This window comes from Candoia aspera, chromosome 6 (assembly GCF_035149785.1).
Source record: "Candoia aspera isolate rCanAsp1 chromosome 6, rCanAsp1.hap2, whole genome shotgun sequence".
Lineage (NCBI taxonomy): Eukaryota > Metazoa > Chordata > Lepidosauria > Squamata > Boidae > Candoia > Candoia aspera.
This window is the reverse complement of record NC_086158.1, coordinates 15639217-15658924: the sequence shown is the minus strand read 5'-3', so window position 1 is coordinate 15658924 and position 19708 is coordinate 15639217. Positions and strand designations below refer to the sequence as shown.

Genomic DNA, 19708 nt, shown 5'->3' with positions numbered 1-19708 from the left:
AAAAGAGGCACAGCAACATCTTCAGTCAGGGGTATTGCCATGATTGTATTAAATATGCAAAATATGTGGAGGTTATCAAATCCAAATCCCTGCTTGCTACAATTTGTGCATCACATTGGGTGTGGCTTTCTTGACAGGGCAGGCAGGAATATTATTTTAACTTGCAGGGATTTGTTCTAAATTTCAGTATGAGAGTCCAGCAAAGGATAATCCACAAGGCTTTCAAATTGCAGGTTCATTAAAACCAGATATTGCTGCTGGATGCATGTTGAAATAATTGTGTGGCTGCATATATATCCATCTGGGAACCCTACTCTCTTTTACATACTAGTGTGGCTCTTTTTGACCATTTGGTGAACATTTTGGAAAGAAAACCAGGGTAGCATTTGGCTTGCGTGAGCTTGTTTAATTGTTCCTTGCAGATTTCAGAAAAATCCCACATTCGTACATCAGTGAAGCTCTTTACGAGCAATCAGATCATTGTGTGGAACAATTACAACCAAGGACATTATGTGCCTTCTACAGCCCCACTTCTTCAGCAAAGGATCGTTACCTTGTCGTGGTGCTGGAGCTTGAGCACCTCAATGATGCCATGAGCTAAACCGTGAAGGGCCACCCAAGACGGGAAGGTCATGACAGAGAGGTCAGACTAAATGCGATCCCTGGGGAAGGTAATGGCAACCCACCTCAGTATTCTTGCCGTGAAAACTAAATGGATCAGTAACCAGAGATATGTCGGTATACCATCGGAAGATGAGACACCCAGGTCGGAAGATGGTAAAAATGCTACTGGGGAGGAACAGAGGATGAGCTCAACTAGCCCCAGACGTGATGATGCAGCTAGCTCAAAGCCGAAAGGATGGCTAGCGGCCGACGGTGCTGGTGGTGAATGGCGAATCCGATGTTCTAAGGATCAACACACCATTGGAACCTGGAATGTAAGATCTATGAGCCAGGGCAAATTGGATGTGGTTATTGGTGAGATGTCAAGATTAAAGATAGACATTCTGGGTGTCAGTGAACTGAAATGGACTGGAATGGGCCACTTCACATCAAATGACCACCAGATCTACTACTGCGGACAAGAGGACCACAGAAGAAATGGAGTAGCCTTCATAATTAATAGTAAAGTGGCTAAAGCAGTGCTTGGATACAACCCAAAAAACGACAGAATGATCTCAATTTGAATTCAGGGCAAGCCATCTAACATCACAGTGATCCAAATATACGCCCCAACCACAAATGCTGAAGAAGCTGAAGTAGAGCAGTTCTATGAGGATCTGCAGCACCTACTGGACAACACGCCTAAAAGAGATGTTATTTTCATCACGGGAGACTGGAATGCTAAGGTGGGCAGTCAAATGACACCTGGAATTACAGGTAAGTATGGCCTGGGAGAACAAAACGAAGCAGGACACAGGCTGATAGAATTTTGCCAAGACAATTCACTCTGCATAACAAACACTCTCTTCCAACAACCTAAGAGACGGATTTATACATGGACTTCACCAGATGGACAACACCGAAATCAGATTGACTACATCCTTTGCAGCCGAAGGTGGCGGACATCTGTACAGTCGGTAAAAACAAGGCCTGGAGCTGACTGTAGTTCAGATCACGAACTTCTTCTTGCACAATTTAGGATCAGACTAAAGAGATTAGGGAAGACCCACAGATCAGCTAGATATGAGCTCACTAATATTCCTAAGGAATATGCAGTAGAGGTGAAGAATCGATTTAAGGGACTGGACTTAGTAGATAGGGTCCCGGAAGAACTATGGACAGAAGTTGGCAGCATTGTTCAGGAGGCGGCAACAAAATACATCCCAAAGAAAGAGAAAACCAAGAAGGCAAAATGGCTGTCTGCTGAGACACTAGAAGTAGCCCAAGAAAGAAGGAAAGCAAAAGGCAACAGTGATAGGGGGAGATATGCCCAATTAAATGCAAAATTCCAGAGGTTAGCCAGAAGAGATAAGGAATTATTTTTAAACAAGCAATGCGCGGAAGTGGAAGAAGACAATAGAATAGGAAGGACAAGAGACCTCTTCCAGAAAATTAGAAACATTGGAGGTAAATTCCAGGCCAAAATGGGTATGATCAAAAACAAAGATGGCAAGGACCTTACAGAAGAAGAAGAGATCAAGAAAAGGTGGCAAGAATATACAGAGGACCTGTATAGGAAGGATAACAATATCGGGGATAGCTTTGACGGTGTGGTCAGTGAGCTAGAGCCAGACATCCTGAAGAGTGAGGTTGAGTGGGCCTTAAGAAGCATTGCTAATAACAAGGCAGCAGGAGACGACGGCATCCCAGCTGAACTGTTCAAAATCTTGCAAGATGATGCTGTCAAGGTAATGCATGCTATATGCCAGCAAATTTGGAAAACACAAGAATGGCCATCAGACTGGAAAAAATCAACTTATATCCCCATACCAAAAAAGGGGGAACACTAAAGAATGTTCAAACTATCGAACAGTGGCACTCATTTCACATGCCAGTAAGGTAATGCTCAAGATCCTGCAAGGTAGACTTCAGCAGTTCATGGAGCGAGAATTGCCAGATGTACAAGCTGGGTTTAGAAAAGGCAGAGGAACTAGAGACCAAATTGCCAATATCCGCTGGATAATGGAAAAAGCCAGGGAGTTTCAGAAAAACATCTATTTCTGTTTGATTGACTATTCTAAAGCCTTTGACTGTGTGGACCAAAACAAATTGTGGCAAGTTCTTAGTGGTATGGGGATACCAAGTCATCTTGTCTGCCTCCTGAAGAATCTGTATAACGACCAAGTAGCAACAGTAAGAACAGACCACGGAACAACAGACTGGTTTAAGATTGGGAAAGGAGTACGGCAGGGCTGTATACTCTCACCCTACCTATTCAACTTGTATGCAGAACACATCATGCGACAAGCTGGCCTTGAGGAATCCAAGGCTGGGGTTAAAATCGCTGGAAGAAACATTAACAATCTCAGATATGCAGATGATACCACTTTGATGGCTGAAAATGAAGAGGAACTGAGGGGCCGTATGATGAAGGTGAAAGAAGAAAGTGCAAAAGCTGGTTTGCAGCTAAACCTCAAAAAAACCAAGATTATGGCAACCAGCTTGATTGATAACTGGCAAATAGAGGGAGAAAATGTAGAAGCAGTGAAAGACTTTGTATTCCTAGGTGCAAAGATTACTGCAGATGCTGACTGCAGTCAGGAAATCAGAAGACGCTTAATCCTTGGAAGAAGAGCAATGACAAATCTCGATAAAATAGTGAAGAGCAGAGACATCACACTGACAACAAAGGCCCGCATAGTTAAAGCAATGGTGTTCCCTGTAATAACATATGGCTGCGAGAGCTGGACCATAAGGAAGGCTGAGCGAAGGAAGATCGATGCTTTTGAACTGTGGTGTTGGAGGAAAATTCTGAGAGTGCCTTGGACTGCAAGAAGATCAAACCAGTCCATCCTCCAGGAAATCAAGCCAGACTGCTCACTTGAGGGAATGATATTAAAGGCAAAACTGAAATACTTTGGCCACATAATGAGAAGACAGGACACCCTGGAGAAGATGCTGATGCTAGGGAGAGTGGAAGGCAAAAGGAAGAGGGGCCGACCAAGGGCAAGATGGATGGATGATATTCTAGAGGTGACGGGCTCGTCCCTGGGGGAGCTGGGGGTGTTGACAACCGACAGGAAGCTCTGGCGTGGGGTGGTCCATGAAGTCACGAGGAGTCGGAAGCAACTAAACGAATAAACAACAACACAGCCCCACTTATTGTATATGTGTGATAAATACGCACAAGGCCTGATTAACCCATCAAACTAGACATTGGTTCACTAAGGACCAATACAGTCCCTCTTTAATTGCCTAAGAGGTAAGTAATAGAGAAGTTGTCAAGACCTGCCAAACTACCACAAACAGTGGCTGGCTGGGGAATTCTGGGAGTTGAAGTCCATACATCTTAAAGTTGACCAGGTTGAGAAACACTGGGTTATAGACACCTTGTAGAATCAAGTGAACTTGTTTATAAAGCATTTTTAGTTATTTTGTTGTTGTTTATTCGTTTAGTCGCTTCCGACTCTTCGTGACTTCATGGACCAGCCCACGCCAGAGCTTCCTGTCGGTCGTCAACAACCCCAGCTCCCCCAGGGACGAGTCCGTCACCTCTAGAATATCATCCATCCACCTTGCCCTTGGTCGGCCCCTCTTCCTTTTGCCTTCCACTCTCCCTAGCATCAGCATCTTCTCCAGGGTGTCCTGTCTTCTCATTATGTGGCCAAAGTATTTCAGTTTTGCCTTTAATATCATTCCCTCAAGTGAGCAGTCTGGCTTGATTTCCTGGAGGATGGACTGGTTTGATCTTCTTGCAGTCCAAGGCACTCTCAGAATTTTCCTCCAACACCACAGTTCAAAAGCATCGATCTTCCTTCTCTCAGCCTTCCTTATGGTCCAGCTCTCGCAGCCATATGTTACTATGGGGAACACCATTGCTTTAACTATGCGGACCTTTGTTGTCAGTGTGATGTCGCTGCTCTTAATTATTTAGTTATTTAGCAGAAGTCAATTCATTTCTTTGCCCAAATGTTGAACAAATGATTCTGCTGTCCTGTATCCTCCCCATGCTCCACCTAGCCATGTTATTTCAGAGTCATAACAAACTCAAGAAGAAAAAGTGTTTCTAAACCAGACATCACCCATTAAAAAAACAGAGCTTTGATCACACTGTTGCAACCACCCTTGACATATTGACTATACCCTGCTGAAACTCCTGAAACCAGAAAAGGGCTTACTGGTTGCAGTAAGGCAAATAGATCCTGTAAAGATCTTCCAGAGTATAGGACTTCTTAAAGAAAGAAAAAAGATAATAAGAAAGGGATACCCAAAGCCAAGAGGATACATGACAAGGGGTAGACAGATCGGTTTTGTTAGGACAAAATAGTATCAGGCAGCTTTCTATGTGTCTATGGTATCGGATAGGACTGAGTAACTTGCAACCGATGGGTCAGGTATAGCAGTGTTGTATTTTTATTACATATATTTGTAAACTCATAGGGTCCAACAGATTGTGGTGACATATGCATTCAATAAATTAATAACATCTTACCTGTTTTTATTTGAGCCCTGGAGACCCCAGGTCACCTTACTGAAACCCAGGGGGCTGCTGCCAGATAGTAGAACTACAATTTTCTGCAGATTTCTCTCTCTCTCTCTCTCTCTCTCTGTGCACATGTGCAAGAAAGCGAGAGAGAGAGAAATGGGTGTGTGAAGTCTCAAATGGGCTAAAGGTATCATTTTGTTTTACCCCCTCCAAAATAGGATAAAGGGCCAAAACCTCTGGTCTCACCCACTCATTTAACATCACTGTATCACTGTTCCCCAACATTTCACTTTAAACATTCACTTTAAAAAAAGAGCTTTCCAACCCCACCCCACCCCCAAGGATTGTTCAGCTTTGATATGGAGACACCAGAAGTTTGACCTTTATGTCATATCTAACAGTTTATCTGTTGATCACCTGGAATATTGCTGTGTGAGGCTCTTCCTTATCTTTAAACTAGATTAGAAATAGATTGTTGCCTAAATAGAGGGAACTTTCTAGCAAAGAAATAGCCTCTGTGAAGTATGGCACAGGAATACCCAGTGAACATGCCAAATTGGTTCTGAATCAGGCAGGAATGGTAAGTAAAGGTCAAGATATTTTCCAGCTGAAGACTGTTAAACTCCTGCTCCAAAGCCTTTCCTTTGCTCTCTTACTAGTCCATAGCTGACCTCCAGATGTCTCCCTGAGGGCAGATCCTTCCCCACCCTAAGCAATTTCCTCTGGCCCTCTAGAGGTCTGGTGTGATCCTAACCAGAAGGTGCCAATAAAACCCTTTGTCTCAGATTTATTGAAAAGGCCCCTAAAATTGTGTCCAAATGTTGCAAGAGAGGGAGAGAATGGGAACTTAACTGAGCATTTATAAAAACACATTTTGAACTCACACACATAGAGGCGTACTTATATTAGAGGAGTGTGAGGTGGCCATGATTCACCTTAGTGAGGCACTTTCTATTGTGGAGGGTACATGATTTGCCTTGTCGAGGTGCTTTTTATTGACCTGAAGTCTCATGTGGCAATTCCAGTAGCTGGCAAAGACACTTACGTTGCATTTATAGAAAGCTTTCCTGGTACTGAACCAGCCAGTTGAGGCCTCAAAGTGAACCTAAGCACCTATTTCACTCTCTGACTTGGTCACATCCTTTTTTGGTCTTTTCTGACATCAGATCAGTACATATGTCGAGTAAAGTACAGCAGTTAAAGGAATAAACATGATGTTGAATTAAATTCCTATATTATGGATTTTGACATTTTGAGAAGACCTCTTGTCACTGTTGAGCCTTGGGTTTGGCAAAGAGAATCATTCTACATAGGAGGCAAAACATTTACATGCTTGAAGTGGAAGTGTGGATTCAAGAGTTGTGTTCTCTGTTGATTTTTGAAATGTTTTATACTGTAAAAATGAGAAGCTGGCATAATATGTTACTACACTATATAGTCTAGATTTAATAATATGCTAAAGGATTGAGCTGGATTTATATTAAAATTATATGGATCCCTGTTTTCTTTTCTTTGGTTCATTTGAACCACAACTGCATATTAATTGTTGTATTATTTTTTTAATGTTCATTATATTCTGGTTCTTATATTTCTCTCTCTCTTTCTCTCTCTCTCTATATTCTTCACTTTGAGAATTGTGTGTGTTTGTGTGTGACAAGCATGAACCAAGCTGAGATGAGGAATAGGTCTCTAGTGTTTTATTACTGCTACAGTAGACAGAAAATCCTAACAAACTGAAGAAGCGTGGGAAAAACCCAGACAAATAAGCCCCAGAAGTCAAGGCGGGTCTGTTCTGGGTTTCTTTGAATGACAGCTCAAACTCTCTCTACTACGCATGCGTTTTCCCCCCTGGATAGGGGCCCCCTCCTGCTCAGCATCAGTGCTCATGACAGTATGGTGCTTCATGAAATAGCTTTGAAGGAACAGTTCACACAAACCTTTGTGGAACTGAAGCACAGCTTGAACACATACATGCTTCAGCTGATCACAGCACCCAAACAACCTGGGTTGATCTCACAGAAGCTAAGCAGGGTTGGATCTGGTTAGTACTTGGAAGAATGACCATTAGGAAATAACAAAGTATGCTATATGATAATAAAATGGTATAGTAGCCAATTGTTATTTATAATCAGTTATAAGTATCCAGGACACAAATATCTCAATAATACGAATTATATAACCTACAGATCATAACTATGATCATATGTAGAATTCCCCAACACGTTGTTGCCCACAAGCTGGATTTTGACTCCCATCATTCCCAGTTGCAGGGATGGTTGGGAATGATAAGATTCCACACATCTGTGGAGCACCGGGTTGGGTAATGTCCTGCATCATGGGTTCATTCATTGGTCATGGCTCAGTGAACTTCCCCATTATTTTAGAAATCCCTGTTTATTCTTTATTTGAATAACTCTCTCTTTCAACTATACAGTCAATGTACTGAGAAATTTTAACAGTGTGCCCAACAACTGAAATAATAACTCATGGTTGTTAAAAGGGGCATAAGACCCCATAAGGTCCAGGCACTAGATTCACTGTGTTGCATCATCTGCTACAACTCAGCTATTTCTTCTGCATTCATAGTGCAAAGTGGCAGCTGATCCAGACCATATGCAGCCATGCAAGCTGTCAAGGTTGCCTACTCTTTAATTAAAGCAAATTAAAATCTGATCACCAGTCCACCAATCTAATAAACTAATTGATCAATTAAGTTGTTATATGCATTTAGCCTTTTTTTTGTTTTGTGTTGCAGAACTCACAAAAACCAGAAAATTGTTTTAACTCCATAATTGCTACAAGTAAACAAAACCATGGCAGACAGTAGCAAACATGATCCCAGTGATGACTTGTTCTACATTATTTTACTCAAACGCACACTAGTGCAATATACCACCGCTAGACAGGGAAAACAAATTAAGATTTTTATTGCATTTTTATCCCATCCTTCCTTGCAAAAGGATGTGACCCTTCCGCATTATTGTCCTTTTTCATATATTTATTTATTTATATTGGAATTTTTAAATAGAAGTATAAGGAATCAAAGAAAAGATAAGAAAAATATATATGGAATTATGATTTCCACCCTTCTTTCTATTGAGTAGTTACCATCTTGATCTTTCCCCTCCCTCTTTTTTCTTTTTTTACTTTGTAATTCCCTTCGCCTTCCTTTTTAATCCTTTTTAGTCCCCAAATCTGTAAATCATCAATTCAGACTTTTCTTCTTTCAACAAAAAGTCCATATAAGGTTTCCAGCCTTTCAAAAAGGTTGCCTTATTGTCCTGATAAGAAGGAGGAGGTTCTGTTATGTGCCAGATGTCAAGGCTTCTGGGTTTACGCAGCCACAGTTTCCTATTGTTTTCATTTATTTATTGATCATTTATTTATTAACAATATATTTATACCATCCTATTAAAAAGGTGGTGAACAGAATATTTCAAACAGCAATTTCTCCAGGAAAAATTAACACTAAACTAGTAACAAAAACCAATGTAAAATCAGATGGCCCTCCACTACCCTCACTAAACATTAAAATAATAGAAAGCCCACCAAATAGAAAAGGGTTCAGAAGCTTTCTGAAGGCCAGAGTGTAACTTGGGGGCAGTGTATTCCAAAGAGCAGAGTCCACTACAAGGCCACATCTTACTCAAGTCACATGGGGTGGGACCTTAAGAAAGCCCTCTCTGATCTAGCAGGACAGGCAGAATCATTATAAATAAAGCAATTTTTGTGATCCCTTAAGAGCTAACAGGCTGGGTGTAGCATAAGCGTTTGTGAGTGAGAGTCCTCTTCATCAGAAATGGCATCAATCTGTTAGCTGACAAAGTGCCAGAAGGCCCTTTCATTGTTAGCTACTTTGCAGAATAAATCATAGTAATAAAAAGTACAATCCTATGCTGTCTCGAATAATGACTTAAAGGGGGTTGGAAACGGTGGAAGTGATGCTTTAATTGATAGAGAGGAAGGTCTACTGGTGGGAGTTGCATATGCTATTCAAAGTCCCTTAGCCAAGCAGAAAACTTGAGCATTGGGTTTCTTCTAGAATCAACTGATAGATATTTCAGGACAGCTTAGGAGCCACAAGGTGCAAAGTTCTTTCATTCTTCTGACCCATCCCGAAAAAGCGACTGCCACTAGTACTCTGGTTTTGGTAGGGAAAAGGCATCTCCTTGCTAGATCCATCATCCCCATTCCCCAAATTGCTTCTTTCATGGTGCAGAGTAGAGAGCATTTTCTGTCTCTATTCTGCTACTGCTATGTACATAAAAGGGTTAAAGCTAGAATAAACAAAAGCCACCCACAGTACTGTTTTTAGTGGCTCTAGGAAGTTCTGTGCTTTTGATGTATAGATACAGAAAATGGAAATGGTTATTTTACTGTAAATCCTCTGCCCTTTTATCTTTTGCCAGTTTCTCATGTCTCTCTTTCTCCCTGTGTTTACCTGCCGTTAGTCCTATTTTTGCCAGTTAGCTGTTTTTGGTGTTTTTTTGATGTTTAATAAATAATTTTTTGTTGGCTGAACTGAGTATCTTGTGTGCTTGCTCCAATCTGGATAGAAGGATTGCCTAAGGGTCTGCTGTGGGCAAACTAAACTGAAAATTTCCTTCCTTCCTTCCTTCCTTCCTTCCTTCCTTCCTTCCTTCCTTCCTTCCTTCCTTCCTTCCTCCCTCCCTCCCTCCCTCCTTCCTTCCTTCCTTCCTTCCTTCCTTCCGTGGAATTTGATTTTTTTAAACTAACATTTAAAGTATGAAACAAATGACTACACAAAAGAAAAAGGAAGAAAATGAGAAAAGGCAGGGTGGATGGAAAATAAAATATCAGTAAATAAACAGAATTTACAATTTTCATAACATTTAAAATTCATTATTTCATTGGTTAAATAATCAGCTGAATATATAAAACTAATTGTATCATCTTGAGAAATAATTGTAAATCACTGCAAAAAGTGTTAATATTGATATTGATATAACCTCATTATCTAAAATAAATGGACCTGCTCTTATGTAAGTAAGTAAATAAATAAAAATACTAAAAACTATCAGTAAAAACAGTTTTAAGTTCTAGATTCCCTCCCCTTTTAATTAGTCATAATAATTTTATAACACGCTTACCTGCATGGACTGTCCACAGAACTTTGGTCACAGGTGTTTGGAAAAGGCCATAAATATATTACGTGCATCATAACATCATCACACAAATAACATGAATTATGTAACTGGTATTATTTGCACAATGATATCATGACACATGTGATGTTAGTTGCATCTTCCTAAGGATACCCTTGACTGTAGTTATGGTGACTTCTGTGGAATGCTCTGGAAATAATTTTTAGGTTGGTGTGAAAGAGATATTTCCTTGTTACTGGCATTATTTTTTTAATACAGGACTAAGTTCATGTAAGACCATTTTTTCTAGCAGTTGGTGAAGGAGCTAGCACTTGCAGTCAAACTCCTCTACATCCAAAAATGTAAACACCACATCTCACAATTATTACTGTATTGACTTTTCTAACTCTTTACTAAACAGCTGAAATGATGTGATGGTGGGAATGGACTGGTACAGTTACCTCACCAGCCTCCTTGTTTTGCCCCACTGCAATAGTGAATCACTGGTTTGTTGTGAGTTTTACAGGTTGAGATATGATTTGGAGAAGACTTGGTTGCTTACATCTCTTCCTATATGTTTTGACAAAACATAGGAAGGAAAGGAAACTACATGATCTCCATGAAGATCTCATACTATAACTGGCCTCCATGGGCACACAGATGTTTCAGCATGAGAAGATGTACAACATTTTCCTTCTATCCGTCCTTACTATTCATTACTGGGAAATTGGGACTAGACAGCTGTCTCAGATATATGTAGCATGTAAATGTTAACATAGTACACTTTCTCATACAAATACACTCTTCCAAAGGAGTATCAGTTTTATACCTCTGTAACTGCCATTTTTCTGCCGTTGGTATCTCTCCCACAGAATTCTGGGTCCTGGAGTTTGTCAGATGCTAAGAATTCTCTTAACCTCCTCCATCATAAAACACCCATTGTGAGGAAGGATGGAAATGATAATATACATTCCAGCAGTCACTACATAAACATAATAATCCTGGCTGATTCTACTGTCTGGGCTTTTCGGAATAGCCTTGTGGGAACTTAAAAGATGTTCAGTGCAGACTTTCACAGACTCAAGACAGTAACACTAATAATATAATAAATGTTTTGTTTTGTAAAAGCCTATGAGACACTGGCTAATATTTTGCTGAAATCTGCCTTGCAACTTCTCAAAAATTGTCTTGCCCTACGAAAGAGGAATTTGTTTCTCAACTGTATTCTCAGGGTATTTGAGAGAAATATGCAAAAAAAAAAGGCACTTCCCATTCTAAATGTTGATTGGATTAAATTTGCAAGCCAATAAAATCCTGAAGTGTAATGTTGAATTGAATGGATTCAATTCAGACCAGAATCAATTAGGGGAAAAAAATGCATGGGTGCAGAAGTCATGTGAGTTGATCAAATCTATTCATAACGGGATCACTTCAGCCGTTTGAATCAATATGCCAATGCCATGTAAAAACCTGATTCAGGATATTCTACTGAGTTGCTTTCATACTGAATCTCCAAATTGAATATTTGAACACCCCTATTTCTTGAAAATTTCTGTAAGTTTTTGAGCTTATTTTAGTTGGAGGTGCTATTATGTTGGGTTTTTTTGTTTTTCCTGTATAGGAATTGATCACTCTGATGCCTCCTTGGCTGCCCATAGTTTCCAATGAAAAAAGCTAATGGGAAGTGCCCCCCCAGGCTTGTACATACTTCCCATTGGCTTTCAAGGAAGTGAAAAAAAACCAGGGGTACTGAGGATCACAAGAGAGATGACTAGTGACAAAATCAATTCTCTTTCATTGAACTGAAGGAGCATGATAGGAAAATACTGTAACTCCAAGTAGATATTGCCACCAGTTGCTAACTACTCCTCAAGGAACTGGCTGGAGTAAAGTATTGCACCTATTATTTACACAACTCCTTGAATATGTTAAACAGGAGAATGATTTTTTTTTAAATAATAACTTGCCACTCTCTCCAAATTTCAGCTCCCTTTTGGGTCTCTCCAAGTCAGGGATGCAGAAATATTTATTGTCTGACTCGGCTTTTAGATGGTGCCCTGGGAAACATACTCCAGAAGGAATCCAACCCAAAGGAGCAGGTGGGACCAGAACAAAGCTAAATTGGATTTAATTCAAATGTAAATCCCCTTAAAAAGATAGCCATTAAATAAGTGTTATAAAGACTTATCATAGGTTTAATTATTTCCTCCTCCTATCATATTAAAAAAAAAATCAGTTTGATGTTGACATTTGGAGGGGCCCCAAAAGCTGAAGTACTGATGGAGTTCAAAGCAAAAACATAGGCAGAACTCCATCAGTACTTCAGCTTTAACTCTGACATGAAACTGATTACTATGCTCATGCTAAGACTGCAACCCTATGCATGCTTATTAGGGAGTTAACCACACTGGATATAGTGGGACTTGATGGGGAATAAATATACATAGGATGCGAAGTGTCACAGAGTGGTGATATAAAAATGTTACACAATAAATATAAATAAATAAACAAGGCATAACATTTACTTTATAACAGAGCCCACCCAGTAGTCTGGGGCTCAGAGAATCAACAGAGAATCAAGAACAACTGGAAATGGCTCTTTTATACCTTTATTTACATGGACATGTCCCAGAGTAAGTCACACCAAAAGCTGCTGTCAGAACTAAAATTCCAGGTGACATTTAGAGGGCCGGGGCAGGGAAGGAGAGCAGTGTTGCAAGAAGAGTAGGAAGGACATCCCACCAAATCAGAAACACTTGAGATGTAGATCCCCATGATGTCCTAGTCTGTACTGTTCCCAAAAAATGGACACTCAACAGCTACTTTAAAATGCAAACCTAATAGCCAGGTTCTGTTTGTTTACACAGTATATTCATCTATTGTTTCAAATTATAGCCTTCCTTTCTGTTCCACTTGTGGCTAACCTGGAGAGAAATGGGTAAGATGTATTTCCTGCATGATACTCGGTATGGGCTTGAAACTAAGAATGTGGATTAGACTCACACACCCATCTTCCCAACAGTTAAGTCCAACTGTATTCAATAGTACTGATTTCTGAGTAAATACACTTACAACTTCACTGCAATCCTACAAAGTTATACAACTGGCTTTCCCAGCTTGCTAACATCCAGTTATGTTGGAACAGAATTCTTACAATGCCCAGTCAACATGGTTTAACTTCCATTATACTCATCCACTGAGCACATTGGTGGAAATTTTAGTCCAACTGTGTCCATTTATTGATATGATAGTTCTATATCAACTGTTTTTTTTTCTTTTCTCCTTTTGCTTGTTCATTTGCTTTTCTCTCTTTTTTTCTTCTTTTAAAAATGATTAATAAATAAAAAAGAAATTATGGTCCCACAAGCTGAAGTTGATAAATACACTTCCCTTGAAGTAAGCCCCACTGAAATCAATGCTTTTTTCCCCTAACTAGACATACATAGGATTGCACTGTTAGCAAATTTGGATGATTTAAAGCAAAGAATAATTTTCCCAAATGTTGCAGAAAGCTTTTACTGTCACATTTCAGTTTTATTAAGTCAAAGAAGAAAATACAGTGTGCCGGACTGGGTTGTATGAAAACATCCACAAGAACACTCACCAGAGTCAACACTATTGTGAAAACAGTATGTTTGATAATGACATTCATAAATTCTCTAAAGGCAGCATTCTCAGTGTGAAAATTATTGACAACATGTTTTATTCAGAACGGATTCAAAAGAAGTCAATGTATTCTATCGATGCAAGAAAAGAGCTGATTTTTCGAGTTTGGTAGCTTCTAGATTGTAATTACAAACATATTCTTCCCCTTTTTATTTTTTCCATCTCAGTTAATATGACTTATCTCAGTAATTAATGAGACTGCAACATTGCCCCCATTTACCTTGAAGTAAGCCTCACTGTATACATTGGCCTTTCCTTCTGAACAACCACGTATAGGCCATGCTTAGGGATACACTGCAGGATTCTGCACCTAATTCAGATGCTGAGCATAAATCTTGATTTGGAAGTCTAGTAAGATATCTTGTGATTAGTATTACCTTCAGTAACCGCTGCTTAGGTTTCATCGCCACCCTCGTGGTTCTTTTCAGTGGATCCATGAATGCTGGTAGCCACTTGCTCAAAAGAATTGAGCAAAAGATGAGTTTCCAACCTTTATTAGATTTGTTGCTTAAAGAGCTGGACAGGCATAGTGGATCATATGAAATCCCGAGAGGGAGGAGGAGGAGGAGAGACAGTTGGTGGGAGACAACATGAGAGAATTAGAGGAAGCTTATTTGTAGCCGCTGGTAGGGATATAATTAATCAACTCAAATGTTAATGAAAAACCAAGCATTCTGCAGCGTGTACCTTCTCTCCACACCAATTGTTTAAACAGAAAAAGTGCAAAGGCCAAGGAGTTTGCACAGTGATAAGCCCACCAAAATGAGCTGAAATGTTCACTAGGAGTTTATTGCATTCTAGACATGAAAATAGAGGAAGTCTTCCCCTAACTTGTTGTGCCGATATGCTGGACTCCAACTCTAAAATATTCAGACGATTTCGTAAGAGGTGCCTTTTCCAAACTGGTACCTAGAAAAGCATTGGGACTGCAATTCTCAGATTCCCATCCTAGCTGGCCATCGTTCTAGGGGCTGCAATCCCAGCTAGTTAGTGCCAGATTGTTGGAAGTTTCCCTAGAACAATAGTTCTGATTTTTTTGCTCCTCTATTTGAAAGTTGCTGGGTGTTATCTTTCTTCTATACATCTTCTATACATAACTTTTATATCAATAACATTTTCCCTTAAGCCTAGTATCACCGTCAAAGCTAATTTTGTATAATGAAAATAATGGTCCCAGCAGTAGGGCATTATTAACCAGTTTGCTAAAGGAACATCAAACAAAATAACCTCAGTTTCCACTATCAGAAAAAAATAAAATTCAGGCCATGTACAAATATTCTTCATTGTCCTAGAATCTTTCTGTGGAAAAAAAAAAGCAGTTGTATATATAGATATAATGTGGACATTTCTGCTGCAGGGGGCTAAAAAAATTCCACAATTCACATCTGTTACCAGTATTGTGAGTAACTGGGTTAGTGGGGCTAGGAGAACAAGTGGTCTGGTTAAGACCACACACTGAGTTCATGGTTAAATTGAGCTTTGACACTTGCCAAAAAAATTCCATGGATGTGTCTATGAAGCCTCTAGGAACTGAGCTCACTTTGAAAAAACTTTTATTATTTCATCAGATCACAGCTGTCAGAAATAAGGAGCAGCAGGAGTTCCTATCATCTCTCACATTTGGCTATGCTGGATATAATTGGGCATCTAACAACATCTGGAAAGCCAATCCAGCCCATCCCTGTGCTAATGCTTTAACAGAATACTTAAATTCCATTAAAACCAATAGAAACATGTATTCTAAGTACTTGGAGAATTGTTAACCCAGTTGAAGTTAGTGGATTCAGGTACAGTAAATGGAACGGCAGAGTTCATCTCCACCCTTCCTGAACTTGGTTCCTCCACAGAAATATTATACCTTCCCATCTAACACTCATTTGGTGGCAAGCTCCACTGAATTCCTTGGAGCTTGATTCTAAATAGACATGTATAGAAGAATTATGTTTAAAAAGCTTACACATTTCTGGATTAATAATTCCGGCATTTATATAGCCTTTGGGCAAAAAGAGACAGGAAGTGCTATATACACAGATTTCACAGATGTGTATTTCTACTTAACTAGAGCCATTCTAACCCCAGTTAATAAATTAACAACACACATTTAATACTTTCATTTGTGTCTTTGTGAACAAAGTTCACAATGTTGTCCCCATAATATTTCTAAAGAATCATTGGGGGACATTCTCTTCACTAGTAGCTTGATCCTGGTTCTCTTTTGGGGACACCATTAATCTGCTACACACCATGAGTTTCAGTTGATGGTTGTTGGTGCTCACTGGAATGGAAGACAATCCCCTGCTTCCTGGAATTGAAGTGCCTGTTCATCAAGATCAAAGCACAGCAAGGACCACAAGTAACTCAGCTCCAATTTGTGCACTATTCTTTCCTTCAAGGAAGTCCAAGAAAAGTCAAAAGTGATGGTGGAGAGTCTGCCCTATAAGCTGTTTTTTAAAAAAAAATCAACTCTCATAGGTCAACCATGCAGTCTTTTAGATGCTTTCCATATGGAAATAATATGCGCAAACAAGTTTCTTTGCTCTGATTGCAAATAAATCTTCAACTTCAGGAGAAAAGATTAGGCCAACTGGTTTCTCAACTGACAGGGGAAGTAAACATGCGGCTATTATTCATCAGTTCAAGAAGCTTTAGATAAATGTATGAAGACATTGTTTTGTGATGTATCACAGTTCTGCCTCCATAATGTCAAGGATATTCTCTGGATTACGATGGTGTAATATGTGCAATGGCCAAAAGGTAAGATCTCTAATTCTGATTGAAACAGGAGGGCCCCTAAAGCAGGCATTGTTGTAATTGTTTACTGCTGTGCTCTTCTTTAAAGTAACACATAACTTGAGTGTTTTCCACATCAGCTTTCCTGCCATGGTATTTATCCTTGCTCTGAGCTTATTAAAATCTACTTTCCTGTTGAAGATGTTCAGTTACACTCGGTTTTGGCTTTCTTTAGCATCAAGAATTTCAGCATTACATCACCATGTTGCCTCAGTGTTGCTTCTACTTCCACTTTCTTGACTAATCTATCATACTGAGTAGTTTTAAGACAGAAAAGAGCTAAAACAAGCTTCTGATTACAAATTAAAGCATTCTCCGGCCTGGCGCCATCCATATATGTTAAGACAAAACTCAGCTTCCCATGCTCAGAGATGATTGATGTGGTAGCCCAACACATCTGAAAGCAATAGGTTGTGGAAGGCTGACTTATTATCTCTAGTTCACTAAGGTTCGGATTTTTGAGGGGTATGATGGCATACCAAATATGTGGGTAGTTACATTGGTACAGTTCTACAGTTCTAAGTATCATCAAACCAGTTAGATGTCTACCATTTGATTAATGGAATCCACTACTGAAGTTTGTTCCATAGTAACTTGACAGAAGATCTAAAGGGGTGATTGTTGATTTATTGATCACTTTTGAACAATGACCTGTTTATAATAATAGAATACAAGCTCCATACTCAAAGTTCTACTTCATATTTCAGGCTCTTTCAGTTAATGCAATATACCATAAAGTGTTTGGTTTGGTATCTTAGAGAAAAGCCAAACCTCTAGCCACACAGCTATGAGTACCATACCCTTATTAACTGCTAACGAGAAAGAAATGATTATACCTCTCTGTTTTTGAAGCTACAAATTCTAGCTGTTAAGGTAAACTGGAACACTTGAGTCTATTAAAAAAGTATGAAGATTTTGTTTTGGTGAAGTATCCAGAGTCTTATCTCAAGTAGAGGATAATCAGTCTTGGCCTGGCAACAGCATATGTGAGAGAAAAAAAAATCTAGGTGGCTTAGTAATCACATGAGCCTATAGATCAGCCTTTCTCAACCTTTTGACCCTGGAGGAACCCCTGAAATATTTTTCAAGCCTCAGGGAACCCCTGCCCATTCAGACTCAAATACAGGGCAGAACTTACAAAATTATTATATTTGTTTCTTGTGTAGGCCTGTATATATGCATTGACAGTGTTCTTAAACTGAAAACAAAGAATGAAACTTGCCTCTTTAAATGTGAATTTGCCCAGACTTGAAATAATTTTTAAAATAAATTGTGATCTCCCAAGGAAGCCCTAGTGACCTCTCATGGAACCCTAGGGTTCCATGGAAACCTGGTTGAGAAAACCTGCTATAGACTGACACCACTGCTAAAAAGTCAGTTGCAGCCACATTAGAGGCAGTCGGAAGAAAATGGTTCATTCTATTCTGTACTTAATAGGCTGGATCTAGAGTACTCTATTCAGTTCTAAATACATGATATTAAGAATGTGTACAGACTAAAGTACATCAAAGAATCACCCAAATATTGAGAGTTTGGAAAACAGGTCCAGCTGAAAATATTGAGTATGTTTTCTCTAAAAAGAGAAGATTAGGGGAAAACATGATAGTGGTTTTCAAATATTTGAAGTGTTGTCGTTCAGAAAAGGAAGTGGACTTGATATTGAAGATTGGAATTCATCACATCTAGAGTCCACCAGCTTGGGGAACATCAGTCTATTCAGACTTGCGGAAGTCATATCAAGTTTCAGATGTTTTTCCAGTTCCGTCTCAAAATGTCCAGGACTGAACTGGTCTGGGTTTTCTGGTATGCAAAGCATCTCTTTTCCTACTGATCACCTTTCCTCCAGCTGTCGTCCCTTTACTACCTTTCTTAAATCTCAGCAAAAGATTCCTACTTGCTCCAACAGTGAGATGACCTATGACCTGTCCTTTCTACTCCAACATGTATTTCACTAGTTAGTGAAACCCTAATGACCGTTCGCTATCATAGCAGTTGCTGTCATGAGAATGCTACTGTATCTGGATTATGCAGTCAGGGTTTATTGTACAGAATCAAATTAATAGCTCTGATGGTCTTGAGGTGGACTTGGTTATGAGCCCAAATATTAACTTGGCATGAAAAATTCTGATTCAGTCTGTGGTTGCAGTTGGAACTTGATCACCTTAAATGAGCTGGCTCAGCTAGTGATTATTAATACGCCCTGCTTTCTGAAAATGACGTGCTACAAGCTGTTTGCTCCGCTTGGTCAGGCAGGCAGTATGATTCTTTTAAAGCTGAAGAACCAAGTGAAATCTTAGGAAACGGTGGCATTTAGCTTCAAGGCTCTTTCTCCAATAGTGCATCTTTTGCTTCTTTTACAAATTCCTCTGCTGCATTTCAGAACAAAACTGTCTCATGGCACAATAACACATTCAGTCAGAAGTCCAAAACCTTGCATAACCCAGTACGAGTCACACAAAACTAATTTAATACAAGTTAGTAGAATTTAGTTGCAGGTTAAACAACTAATACAAATGGACCCTGAAGACCATTTAAGGGCCAACACAAGCCACCTAAAAGGCAGTAAATATGAAACTAATTGTAGAAATCTCCACCAATACGAGGCCATAAAAATGATAAAATATTCTGTTTCCAACACCTGCCAGTTTGAATGACTGATCTTTAAGCTGGGCCCCTGACCCTGATTTTATGACCACAGGCAGGTTGGGATGGTACCGCCAGTCTTTCAAATAGTCCCAAACTATCTGGGGTTTTAAAGGTCAAATCCAGTACAGTACTTCAAAATGATTCTGGAAATGTGCCAGCAGCCAGTTCAACACAACACTGAAGGAACTACTGCAGGATCACTATCTTCAGGGTTAGCTGAACATCTGGCTTAATTCATGGAGTTCTTCCTAGCCATTTGCTTTCAGGTTTGCACTACTGAAGATATTTTTCAGATATTTGGTCTGTTCTCAATTCTTTCTGAGAATTGTCACTATCTTTTCTTTTTTGAGGGAATCATTAGAGGTTTTCCATTAGAAACAAAAACAAATGGCTACTGTGTGCACGTGTGCAG

General features: G+C 39.5%; 1 protein-coding gene across 1 annotated transcript in view; it reads right to left on the bottom strand.

Moving 5' to 3' along the window:
• The window catches only part of SLC2A2 (solute carrier family 2 member 2), a 40844-nt gene extending 26395 nt beyond the window's left edge, over positions 1–14449 (bottom strand). The window contains exon 1 of the mRNA XM_063306446.1: positions 14238–14449. Coding sequence (XP_063162516.1) covers positions 14238–14297 — 60 coding nt within the window. The 5' untranslated portion in view covers positions 14298–14449. The remainder of the gene's footprint in view (positions 1–14237) is intronic.
• Positions 14450–19708: the final 5259 nt, after the last annotated feature.